Consider the following 12,980-nt stretch of genomic DNA (forward strand, 5'->3'; position numbering starts at 1 on the left):
AACTGCTTCCGAGTTTCTGCACATGCTCAGTTCCGCTCCACTGTTAACAACAACACTTGGTTTGGACCGCTCTGCTCCACAGCAAAATAAATTAGATGAATTCGGTAGGTGCAATTCTACTTTGATTGTGATTTACTCTCTTCGTTTGCTGTCGCATAAAAATAATGGAGCAAAATGACGCTTCTTCTGTGTTGCACAGTGAAACATTTTTTACAGCAAAGTTTGTCTGCTGTCATTTTACTGTAGACATTTGAGAGGACAGGGTGAAAACTGGTCTGAGCTGCGTCCCTGATTCTGAGATTCCTCTCACCAGCGGTGAAAATGAGCTGGAAATCAGCCTAGACATGGATGTCCAGAGTAACAAGGAAGCACTGCCACATGGATGGATTAGAGAAGTGAGGCAGAGAAAAGCTGGCAAGACTGCAGGAAAACTGGACGTGTACATAATAAGGTGATTCGATTGTTTGTTTGTTTTTTCCCGCAAGTCACTTTACATATCAAAAAGTTAATTAAAAAGAAATTGACAAGAAAATGGATAGACCTGGTGGACGACGTACTTTGTAGCATGGTGTAGAAACGCTTTGAATGTAAACAAAGCAAATGAGATGATTGTGGATTTAGCAGAAACAGTGTTAGGTCAAAGTGGTGAATGAGTATAAATATGTGTTCACCTGGACAACAGACTGCACTGGAGACTTAACAGTTAAGTCGTCTACAAGAAGGGACAGTAGAGTAGACTTTACATCTCGAAGAAGTTTAGGTCCTTCTATGTGTACTGCCAGATGCTACATATCTTCTATAAGTTTGTTGTTGAGTGTGTCTCTTCTGTCATCATCTGTTGGGGCAGCAGAACCAGGGACCTAAAAAAGTTGAAGAAGATGGTTAATGAGGGCTGGTCCTGGGATCTGCTGTGGAATCTCTGGAGATTATTATAGAAAGATTCTTCATAAAATGAACATTAAGGACAACCCTGAGTATTCTCTTCATCAGACTGACATACAACATTGTCAGTCAGAGACGTCCTCAGATCCACTGTAATACAGAACACTACAAATGATTATTTCTTCCCACAGCTAGTTACAAAAACATTTCATTTTCTTTTGGAGTAATAATAAAGAACTTTTGTAGTGAAATTAATTAAACGCTGTCCAGCAGACAGTTACTGAAGGAGGCTAAACTTAATTTATTTACATGCACATGACTTAAATCAATGACTAATGTATATTTTTTTTGTTTCAGTCCCAGTGGACAGAGGTTCCGGTCTAAGTCGTCCTTGCATGATTACCTGTTGAAAAATGGAGGAGAGAACCTGGACATAAACCTGTTTGATTTCACCTCATCCAAAACTAAATTCACCAGCTCTGAAACAGATCATTCCAAAGAAACACAAGAGAAATGGACGAAAAAGCAAGCAAATGGACAGCAGGAACAAATAGGTGGAAAAGTGAAGTCTGCCAGACATAAATCTAAAAACAGCTCTTCCTCTACCAGATGTAAAGTCAGCAAGAGCAAGGTAAAGCCTGCTGTTGAGGATATTAGAAGTAATATTTTGCAAGAGGACATAGCTGAGGAGGCTGAGCAGATTAGCTCACAAGCTACATCTTCATCAGACTTGGCGGATGATGATGATACACACAAGAGCCCCCGGAGGGTGGGACTGCTGAGGGAGAAAATTCTGAGACTGGCTCCTTCCAGTGATCAACGAAACACCTTCCTTCCAGCTCACAGGAATCAACTGGCAAACACGCCGCCTTTGGTCCCGACTCTGAGTGTTGAAGCTGCCACTGAGAGCGAGGATGAAAGTGAGAATGTGGCAAACACAGATGTTGCACAGGCTCACAGCAAAGGTGACAAGTCTAATTCAGAGGTAGTGGATAATGCTGACAGTCACAGAGAGGAGGAGGTGTTACCTGACAACAGTGGTGGAAGCTGTACACCAGTTAGAGATTCCCATAATAGTAAGTAGGAGCTACATGGTCTGACAGTGAAGAAAAGTTTGTAATTAAGACTTTTATTTAATTTAGTTTTAAGCTAAGTTCATGTGCTACAACCATAAACTTTTTTCAATCATATTTTCTAAGTATATCCAGCTTGTGCATTCTCCAGCTACAATTGCATGTTAGAGAGGTATAAGAAAATAACTGAAATGTTAGTAATTTGATGGAACTTCATGAAGAAAATCATTTCATTTATTTACATGACTTATTTTGATACATGACTTCCTTTTCTGATTTCATACAGTGCAGCAAAAACAAGAGCTCTGTCAGGTTAAAATATGAGTTGAAGGAGTAAAGTCAATCATTTAAAGCGCATTAAAAAAGTATTCATATTTTGAACTGCAGTGCATTTTATTGGGATTTTGTGTGATAGACAAAATCCCAGTAAAATGGGATTTACACGTTACACAAAGTAACGTGTAATTGCAAAATGATGCATGATTGGTGGTAGAATCACAGCATGGGAAGGTTTTTTTTTTAAGTAGGAACACAGTAGCTGGTTAGAGTTGACTGAAGGATTGATAGAGCTAAACAGCAGAAAACTGAAAACAAATGCATTCCACAGTTTCCAAATTTTACTCCACAGCTGTGCCCTGTTAGTCTAACTCTAAGACAAATAAAGGCTATAATATGTATTGAAGAACGTGATTTAAAAAATTCAGGCTGTATGAATACTTTTGCAAGGCCTTGTATCTCATTAGCTGTTTAATGGAAGCTCAACCATTACCGGTACTTTAAATAATGCTAATTACAAGGTCAAACACAAGTGTGCTTTGTCACAGCAAATTACAGTTAAATCATTTAATAGGGTGTGTACACTCTGCGTTTCTGTCAAGTTTATGTTAAAATTCTGAATTTTAGTAATGTTTTTATGACAACTTAATTCTAGTCCGTGAAAGCCCTAAAAATCACATTTGCGTTCATTAAAATTTCAAGGATATTAAAATGACAAACATTATGACTTATTTAACACTTTCCTGTGTTCTCATAGGATCCAAGAATTTGGAGAGCAGGCGGAAAACAAGCCCTTATTTCAGTGGGAAACATCTCAAAGATGGTAATGTTTATGGAGTTAATTTGTGCACAATTGTTGGCAGGCTTTACCCTTCCTAATATCTGAGATATTAGAACTGTTCTCTGTGTTTATGCTCAGGACTCAGCCCACCCAGGAGAAAATCTCTCAGAAAATGGACACCTCCCAGGTCTCCCTTCAACCTCATACAGGAAACCCTTTTCCATGACCCCTGGAAGCTCCTGGTGGCCACTATTTTTCTGAATAAGACAAGTGGTAAAGTCCCACATTTGTGCAGCCTGAATCAATCTGCAGTAAAAATTGGAATTTCACTAGTTCTTCATTACAGGAAAAATGGCCATTCCAGTGCTTTGGGTGTTCTTTGAGCGCTACCCGTCTGCAGAGGTGACCCGGGAGGCAGACTGGAAGCCCATGTCTGAACTCATGAAGCCACTTGGGCTCTATGAGCTTCGAGCCAAAACAATCATCCGCTTCTCCGGTGATGATATGAGACATCTGCTGGATAACTTTCGTCTAGGAAAAAAACTAACTGTGTTTTCTCCTGATTAGATGAGTTTTTAAATAAACAGTGGCGTTACCCTATTGAGTTGCATGGTATTGGCAAGTACGGGAACGACTCCTACAGGATCTTCTGTGTTGATGAGTGGAGACAGGTGAATGAACTCAACTCCCTAGCTATTTTAAGTTATTTTTAAGTCACAATTAAGCTAAATCACAGATTATCTGTATTTTTCTTTTATAGGTGACTCCTAAAGATCACAAGTTAAATAAATACCATGCCTGGCTGTGGGAGAACCATAAAACATTGGGAATCTGAAGAATGATCAACCTCAAGAAAGACTTTATCTTCAAGCAAGAAAATCTTCTAGGCTACATAATGATGGATGCTATCTAACCTACAGCAGATCAAAACAATACACTTACACTTTTAAATCTGAATCTCATAAAAATTATGTAGTCAAGTTTCAAATGTTTGCCCTTTAAAAAGTTTTATTTCTTGTTCAATAAAAGAGTTTTAGTCATATTAACAGCTGAAAGGATTCTCTTCCTTGTTTTGCTGAAATGTAGCTCACGCCTGAAAATGTTCTCGGTGTTTATCTGGTTAGTTTGTTGCCACATGCTAATAATCTTTCTCTTTTGTGTCTGCTATCCCAGCACCTATCTCTATACCCACACCCATTTATGTTTCTCAAGACACTCCAAACTTTGCTGTCACTCCAATAACCTTACCAATTCTCCCAGACCATGGTAGTGTGGTAAAGAGCAGTCAGGTGAGGTGATTACCTGGCGTCGACCTAATGTGCGGTTGCTGTAGATGCATTATTAAATAATTAGACAAAATAATTGTAAGTAAACATAAAAACACAAATGTATAAATCTGATTCGCAGAATATTCCGGTTGGATCATTTGTACCCACCTTTGGTCCTTAAACGCACCGTCAGTCTTGAAACATGCGCTGTTCACCATTATTACCGCCAGAGGTCGCTGATCATGCAAAGAGGAGAGCGTTTCAGGCGAAAAGAATGAGTCATGAGATACACCCAGGGAATAGCCTGACTTTTATTTTGGTTTTACTGTAAAAATAAATAAATAAGATAAAATCATGGTCACTGAGTTGAAGTTGTTGTGTCAGGTATCATCAGGTGTGGAGGAAACCATTTTATGGATCCATCAGTGAGAAAGAAGAGTACATGTAAATCTACCATTCTAAATTATCCTCTGACAAGGCCTCACCTTTGCACAGATTATTAATATGTGGTTTATTTTGCGAGAAAGGAAATACGAGAGCAGCTGAAGAGGCAGATGGAGGAGAAGTGCGTGGAACTGAAGCTGCAGCTAGCTAGTAAAGTAAAAGAAGCAGAGCATCTCATAGCGGTGGACCGCCTCGCCCTATCTAGTGAGAGACAACAGCGAATTCAGCAGACCAAAGCAATGGCAATCTACAGAGATGAGAACAAGAGGGTACGGTCCCAATCATGCATTATGCATCCATTACCAATCCCTCTGTGTACTAAAATATGCTGAAAATGCTTCCTGGAGCACGCTTTGAGGTTATAGTAAAAGGTCTTGTTTTTTTTTTTTTCAGTTGTACTTGTTTTGTGTGCAGCTAATGGAACAGAGCAGGAGGGACAGAGCACTAACACATTCCCAGGAGGCCCTGAAGGAGAGAGAGCTGCTGCGCCTTAACCCCATTAACTGGAGTGGAACACTGACATGACTCCAAGTAGCCAAAACCTGCAATTCAGGCTTCTTCTCAGCCAGTGAGGAGTAAACCCTCAGTTTGAAATGAAACAAAAAAGTGATGGAAAAAGAAAGCATATTATGTTAAGTGGAATAAACATAAAATATGGGCTTAGTGTTTTGTTTTTTCTTATAAATATAAATATGGAGAAAAAATGTCTTGAGATCTAATTATAGCTTAGCTTATTAAAACTCAAAATTGTGTTTCTGGACACAAAATAACATTAAACCATTTAAAAAAACTAAAAAGGTGTATACATGTCCAGTACAGTACAAGATCTCAATGATTGATCAAGTTTCATTTTGCATGAATTACTGCATCAAAGCACAAAGCAGCGTGGCATGAAGACGATCAGGCTGCAGCGGAGGTTTAATGGAAGCCCAGGTTGCTTTAACACCAAACTTCGCTTTTCTCCATTGTTGAGTCTGCTGTCTCGCTTTTTCCTTTTGATGCTGAAAAATTCAATCAGCATTTCCTTAAAGATCTCCCAGTCAATTTCTGCACCGACCTTGATCTAGAATACACAAACACCAGCAGATAACATGGCTCCCCAGACCAACACTGATTGGAAACTACTCACTGGACCTCAAGCCTGGGCCTCGCCACTCTACCTCTCGGACCTTATGTTTTTTCAAATGACATGCAGGACTTTAAAAGAAAGGATTTGCAGTCATCTAGTCCTTTCTCTCCTAAAGTAAGAAGCTCCTGATGTTGTCCTTGTCTTAGGAGGGACTCTAGACAAGCAATGCAACAGCTGTGGCCCTGGTCCTGGATACATCAGTGTGGGAAATCAGATTCCAACTACAGTTTGCACAGAATTCTTCCATGGGCTTTGTTTCAGGGCCATTTTCAGCCATGTTTTATCTTTCACACAACTTTTCATTGACATATTTACCAACAGCAATATGAAAAACCTACACTACCCACACTACACTGCTTCTTTAATAAGTAGCTATATTCTTCAACAAAGCTCCTTATTAAAGAAATAGTGTAGTCCACTGCTTACTGGACTACAGTCATGTCAGCAGTCTTTGTCGTCATGATTGTGTTGAGCATAACATGACCATGTACTGTTTTATTGCATGATAACAAATGCAATAAAACAAATGTTAATATTTCTAAAATTAATAATAATACCATTAACTACTGACATTATCACTTGTAAATAGATCAGTGTGCAATTATACTATAATTTTTTTGACAGTCAAAAACATTTAAATTCCTGAAATTGTTTTATAATATATATTAAACTGGTACTATTTTATTTGCCCAAACATTTTTCTTTGTCTTCTGTTTCTCTGCCACTTCATCAAACATAGTTTTCCATTTTTCAGCAGTTAAAATAGTCTATCAAAAAACAAAGCCTACAAAAAAGTAAAATCTCCTTTTATTGTAAAGCAAACACCTGTGGACGATTCCAGTCCAGGTAAATAAGGATCGATAAAATGACCAAATGGATCAGAGGTGTTAGCGTTATGGCTCTCCAAAATAATCTCTGAATTACAGCTGAATGTTTGCATTGATAATACAAACAACTAAATATTCACAAACATAAATAAAGCTTTTTTTTATATAAAGAAAAAAAAAAGGCAACAGAAATTGGCCTGAATTATCCAGATTGCACTCACTCACTCCTTTTACATTTAAATAAATAATCCAGCAGCTAAAAAAGTAAAAACAATCATGCTAGAGTAAACGATAAATTTAAACAGTGCAGTACTTCTGATTTCAAATGAACATAACATGCATTGTGACACAAACATTCACAGAGGAAGAGGTATAAAGTCATCCAGTGAAAAAAAAACCTCATGATATAAACCTCCTCAGACTCTATTTAGGGTCAGTTTGAGGGGACAGTGTTGATCTAAGTGCATGCCCATAGCTACCATTTGGAGTACAGCAGTAACCTGACACAGGCAAAGCTTATGGTAGGGAATGAAGTTCAGGTATTTTATATTAGTGCGGTGTTGCTTCATTCATGACATCATAGTCTTCACCTTTTCTTGCATAATCCTCTTCATCAATTATACATTAATTAATCCAAGCCCTTATAAATTACATAATTAATCCCTGAAAGGCTAGCATTGAAGATAACGTCCCACCTTCGGTCAAGTCTTAGTCACCTCTTCTGGCTGGTATCCCCAGCTCCCTCTGTTACACAGACACGTGAAGACAGTCTAACGTCCCTTCAGAAATCCATCCAGCATGTAGTCTCCCTTCTCTGTCAGCCAATATCCAGCCATAGCAGCCACTCCTCCAATAAAAATGGCTGTGAACACCATGTCTCCCTTGGCTGCAAGTGTGGCGAGGGCACAGATTATGACGCCGAAGAACATCTGCTGCAGCACAAGAACCTCATCATCCGTCATGTCGTCAAACAGACCTTTCTCTGGGCCAGCTGAGGAGGCAAGACGAAAGCAAACTCAGATTTCAGAGTCCAAACTTCACCGAGATCTCCTTATGGATTGCTTTCCAACAATGAGGTCAACATTTGCATTACTGATGCCGTTTTTACGCACAATTTTCTTCCCAGTATTTCTTGCACATAAACTTTAGATTTATATCCTACATGTGTCTTCAAATGTATAGACACAGTGCCTTCTTTCCCTAAGAACTACAAACATCAATGTGTTTTAATTGTCTCTCTCCATACGGCTCTGTTACCACCCTAGGTGCCATGTTACAAACTTTTTTTTATGAGACTTAAAAATATGTAAATGGAAAAATACTTAATGTACAAATCAGCTGTATTTAAATACAGCAGAAGGCATTAAACACTGGCAGCATTGATTCTAATCCAAACTATTCAGAGAAAATACAGAGACGGGAGACTAGTTTTGGTTCATACTGCTTTGCCTAAAACCTGATACTCACCAGGTGGCTTATTCTCCACACAAATGCTGTCTCTTCTGATGAATCCCTCAGCGCAGTCGCAGTGGAAGGAGCCCTCCTCGTTGATGCAGGCCTCGTTCAGTCCGGGGCAGGCTATTGCGCGTTCGCTACATTCATCTACATCTGAGAGGGAACGCACAGTAAAATGGCTGAACCTCCACCAGGATAACCTTATGTGTTAAAAATTACACCGATAATTAATGACAGTTTAAATACCAAGACACTTGGCTCCTTTCAGTCTGTAGCCACGCGCACATTTCTTACAGCGAGCAGGACCGCTGCCCATGCAGCCCACACATGCCTGGTCACAGCCTGGAAGGTGAAACGGTCAGCATCATTACTGTCAATGTGATGCTCTGCCAGCTAGCAGAAGAGCAACTGCCTACTGTGGTCAAGTTTGTAGTTTCCACAACCATCACAGTTCATGATTCTTAAGTTTTCTTAATACAAACAGCATTTCCTAACCAATTATAGGATCCAGTTAATTACTTCATATTGGTAATTGATGCTCTTACTCTGACTTAATTTTCAAAAACCTCACAGAGACTGAAAATATCTGACTGCTATTTTCTCAACAATAACCCTCACACCGACCCGTGTTGCTTTCAAACCATTCGGTCTCTTGTCAGGGTGCATGCTGGCCAATTGAAACAACCAGCATGATTTTGTTTGCTAGAGATCAATAAATATTGAAGGAGCCATACCTCTGCATTCATAGGATCCCTCTATGTTGTGACAGTAAGTGTTGGAAGGACATCGAGCCAGCTCTGTGCCGCACTCATCAATGTCTACAAGAGACATGGTAAAAGTCACGGGAAGTGTATTCATCCAAATTTGCTAAAGAAAAAACAACCAAATTCACACTCACCCACACACTTGTTGTCATGAAGGATCCACCCAGGTTTGCAGGCGAGGCACTTGTAGTCCTGTGGCCCTGAGCATTTCTTACAGGAGTGGAAGCACGCTAAACGTGGACGAGAACCGTTAACATCAAACCGATATCCGCTCCGGTTGAACATGACGCCGATTTGAAAATGTGTAAACAGCAGTTTGGAAATGGCTCACCTGCACAAGCCCCTGCGCTGTCATTGGAGCTCTTCTCCCGGAAGTAACCATCAGCACAGCTCTGGCACAGCTGGCCCGAGTAACCCGGGTCGCAGACACACTCCCCATCTCCCAGACGAGTGCCCTCACCCTCACATCGGCCCAGACCTCCACACACACCCCCAGGTCCGGATGGGCACTCTTCAAATTAGCACGATTACAATGATCAGCTCTTTGCTTAAATACTGCAGCAATGAAGGAAGTAAGCAAGGATGTAGAATCTGTTTTTTTTATTGTACTAACATAAAGTAACCTGCTTGTGCACACCTTTGCAGTCAGGCCCAAAGTGTCCAGGTGGGCAGCACAGTGTTAGCTGCTCAATGCAGAGCCACTCAAACAGATCTGGTGCCTCCTGCTGCCTGGAAAACAAACAAAATGTTCAAACAAGCTCATGATAACACAGCATGATTACACAGAAGAAGCCATAAATGTTTTCATCTGTTTTGATCTATAGGGTAATAAAACAAACTTATTAAAGGCAGGTTTATAATGAAAAATAAAAAACTTGTCTTTAACACCTGTAATAATTTTAGCTGAGCTGTACCTGTGGAACCACCACGTCTCAACCTGGTCTTCTATCTGCTCCAGCAGACGGTTACATTCAAAATCTGTTTTCTCACAAGCGGCTTCGACGATCTCCAAAAGCCGAGTCTCACTAAAACGAGGAGACGATAATTAGGCAGAGGCTGAACCACAGAAAAATGCGAGTAATAAATACACGAAGAAGAAAATCAACATTTAAAACCAAAAAACATTCTAGAGAAAGTATTGAATAATAGATAAAACAGATGTAAATTACAAATGGTCACAGTATCTCAACAGTAAGCTGCAGAGACTATTCCTACCTGCGTGCATACTTAGCCAGCTTCTCCTCCTCCCATGCAGTGTTGCCGCCACCAAAGTTCTTGTTTGCCGTTTTTTCTAATCCCTACACAAAAACTTACATTTTTTAATCCTTCAGTTTGAAACAAAGAAATAAAAGCATGATAAAAAGATGTCAAGGGAAAATTTACAGTTAATCAGATTTACCTTAATGAAGCTTTCAGTGAGTTTTCTGCAGGTTTGACATGGCGCAGTCTGGACTTTCTCCACAGAGAGCTCTGACAGAAGCACCAGAGCAGGCAGCAAAGGCCAGACTCCCCTCATGATCCTTCAGAGGACAAACAGAAAATATGTGCTTCACCAGAACAGGCAGACAGTCTCCAAAGTTTGAAGCAACAAGTTTATCTTCTAAAATTCTTCTGCACCGAGTGTAATTTTCTTTGCAATTATTAATTTGAAAACTTACCTAAAACCTTAAAAGCTGCTTGGTAAGACAGCCAACACTATTCCACATCTGAAAAACTGCTTACTGCTGATACAGTATTACAGAGTAATACAAGCAACCTTGTATTACTCTGATTTACCAAAGTTCTTATTGGCTTGATTCCTACATATGTATGCATTTTTCTTCAGAAAACTGAAGCCGTTAAACCATGAGATCAAATTACATTTTGTACCTCTATGTTCCTCGCATGCGAACGTTAACTGAAAAGCAAGCTTTCAGTTTCTCTCCCCTCTATGCTTGAAATGCATTCCAGTCTGAACTAAAACTGTCAGAACTTGTATAAGCGAGATCTTTCTGATCTTAAGAAACCAACAACAGAAACAGTCCCTGTTTTAAATTTTAAATTGTTACCGTTTTATTTATTTTTAATTTGTCTTGCCCACTACGACATTTCCATTCTTGGTCAGGTCAACTTTTAGAGTTCTTGAGCTTAATAAGACTTTAATAATAATAATAATAATAATAATAATAATAATAATAATAATAGTACACAGGTGATCAATGTTGTCCAATAATGTTCCATTGTAGCAGATAGGGCTGCCCTTTCGATGAAATGCATGATTTACCTGCTTCTATGTCTACTGCACTGTAAAATTCAACGTTCATGCTAATGAGAAAATAAAGAGAAATTAAAACAACAGTAAACTTTAAACAAGGGTGGATAAGCAATTAAACTACAATTTTAAGGCAAGGTAAGGTACAATTGAAGATATTAACCCACTGAACTAGTAGTACATCTCATATACCAACATTTATTTATCACTTATATAAATCATATGTATGTAACATTCTGCACACTAACGTAGTAATAAAAACAGCAAAATAAGCTGTTTATCCAGGCTAAGATGCTCTGACTTCAATGTTAGCTCAGCAACATCAGCACCAGCTAAGGTCAGCTAGCTGCTAGCTTTAGCCAACCGTATCTATAAGACTGCTCTTCTGGCCACCACTGTTTATTTGGAGGCATTATTCAATCACATATATATAGCGCTAAATCATTTTACCTCCATGTTTTTGCTTTGAGATCTTTATTTTTGTACCTTATTATTAAACCACAACGTCTGCTGCACCACCGACAGATCGTCTCCGTCCCTGCTGGCTCACTGTCACCTGAAAGCCGGGCAACTTCACATTTTACGAATCCTCCTTTAACTTTAACTTTTCAGCCAAAGACTGTTTGATTAACGCTGGAAGTGCTCCTGCAACAACCGTGGCGCTGGACTGCAGTGGGACGGGCAAAAACTACACTCCGCTGGGATGAATGAATGATTGGCTTCTAGTCTCTTCTGTGTTTTCCATGGAGCTGCTGCCACGCAGGATATGACGTTGCTGGGATTTAATCTATCAGCCAATCACACATCAGAGCCGTCACACCCATTTATAATATATTAATGGTCATATATCCTTTTCTTTACTGAAATGACAAATTATTAAATTAATCTATTATTCATTTCGAGTGGCTTAATTTTTATATTTATATTTAATTGATTCTTCTAGTCGTTTTTAAAACGTTTTTTCCCCCCTTTTTTTATACACACCTTATTTATATGAAATCTGACAGAATTTCATACACTGAGAAGCTGAATGCACTGCTCTTGTATAACTGTGTTTACTTTTAAATGAAAAGTATTTATTTGTAGATTTAGTAACATTGCATGACTGTTTGAAGGATGACATGTTATTTTTGCATTCACTACTTTTAGTGTTAGAAATTACAAGTTTCAAGACTGGAAAATTAATGGGGACCTAAAGCCTTTAGGGGACTTTAGGTCCCCTAAAGTCAACATTTAATGAAGGAGAGTTATATAATAGAATTCTGACCACAAAATCCAATAGGATTTTCAGACTTCAGTTTCGTTTGGTGTCATTTCTAGATTTATGTTCTGAGTTCAGAAGTTAATGGAGAACACAGTTGGCACTAAATGTATGATTTTTTTACTATTATTATTTTGTTCTGGGAATTCTCAAAATTTTCTCCATGATACTGCTCAGTTGAAACTATTTTAGAACAACCTTGAACAGCTAATCTTTTAATTGTGGTACCATTTTTCTGTGTATATCACTGAAGACAATCCAGTGGCATGTATATGTGCATACATTTTAGTATGTGCTTAAAAATGAGTACCTACCACATTTTAGGACCCATATTGTACGCCAAAGCTCATCTTTTAACCACTACCATTGCAAACAAGACAGCGCTCTATCTACCACCACAGTCTCACTGTTTGCATACTGCAGCACCCTATCTTTGCAAACACACTTTGTTGTTTTAATATTATTTTTTATTTGCTGAGCCTGTTGAGTTTTTTGGAAGTCAAGGGAATAAACAGCAAACAGGATATATTATCACTGGAAGTACCTTATCCTGTCCTCTACACAGTTAC

General features: G+C 39.0%; 2 protein-coding genes across 3 annotated transcripts; one reads left to right on the top strand and one right to left on the bottom strand.

Moving 5' to 3' along the window:
- Positions 1–19: 19 nt before the first annotated feature.
- Positions 20–4,067, top strand: mbd4 (methyl-CpG binding domain 4, DNA glycosylase). 2 transcript variants are annotated; one of them, XM_005805688.3, is made up of 8 exons: positions 20–104; positions 247–451; positions 1,240–1,958; positions 2,989–3,054; positions 3,151–3,285; positions 3,359–3,508; positions 3,580–3,683; positions 3,773–4,067. In XM_005805688.3, the coding sequence occupies exons 2-8, from the start codon at positions 345–347 to the stop codon at positions 3,845–3,847; spliced, it is 1,356 nt and encodes a 451-aa protein (XP_005805745.1). In that variant the 5' UTR covers positions 20–104; positions 247–344; the 3' UTR covers positions 3,848–4,067. The 2 variants fall into 2 exon arrangements, with proteins under 2 accessions (XP_005805745.1, XP_023202991.1); XM_023347223.1 differs by having other exon boundaries at positions 1,240–1,802.
- Positions 4,068–6,644: 2,577 nt separating this feature from the next.
- Positions 6,645–11,907, bottom strand: creld1 (cysteine rich with EGF like domains 1). Its single transcript, XM_014471258.2, has 11 exons — positions 11,637–11,907; positions 10,299–10,419; positions 10,115–10,197; positions 9,814–9,924; positions 9,537–9,628; positions 9,231–9,410; positions 9,034–9,129; positions 8,870–8,953; positions 8,382–8,477; positions 8,148–8,288; positions 6,645–7,671 (listed from the first exon to the last, which is right to left on the bottom strand). The coding sequence occupies exons 2-11, from the start codon at positions 10,413–10,415 to the stop codon at positions 7,451–7,453; spliced, it is 1,221 nt and encodes a 406-aa protein (XP_014326744.1). The 5' UTR covers positions 10,416–10,419; positions 11,637–11,907; the 3' UTR covers positions 6,645–7,450.
- Between the last annotated feature and the right edge of the window lie 1,073 nt (positions 11,908–12,980).

This window comes from Xiphophorus maculatus, chromosome 1 (assembly GCF_002775205.1).
Source record: "Xiphophorus maculatus strain JP 163 A chromosome 1, X_maculatus-5.0-male, whole genome shotgun sequence".
In the NCBI taxonomy this organism is placed as follows: Eukaryota; Metazoa; Chordata; class Actinopteri; order Cyprinodontiformes; family Poeciliidae; genus Xiphophorus; species Xiphophorus maculatus.

Coding starts and splice junctions, on each gene's coding strand:
- creld1 (XM_014471258.2), bottom strand. CDS start 10,415: ATGAGGGGAGTCTGGCCTTTGCTGCCTGCTCTGGTGCTTCTGTCAGAG. Junction 10,198..10,298: donor TCACTGAAAGCTTCATTAAG/GTAAATCTGATT, acceptor GTTTTTGTGTAG/GGATTAGAAAAAACGGCAAA. Junction 9,925..10,114: donor CTGGCTAAGTATGCACGCAG/GTAGGAATAGTC, acceptor TCCTCGTTTTAG/TGAGACTCGGCTTTTGGAGA.
- mbd4 (XM_005805688.3), top strand. CDS start 345: ATGGATGTCCAGAGTAACAAGGAAGCACTGCCACATGGATGGATTAGA. Junction 452..1,239: donor CTGGACGTGTACATAATAAG/GTGATTCGATTG, acceptor TTTTTGTTTCAG/TCCCAGTGGACAGAGGTTCC. Junction 3,509..3,579: donor AACAATCATCCGCTTCTCCG/GTGATGATATGA, acceptor TCTCCTGATTAG/ATGAGTTTTTAAATAAACAG.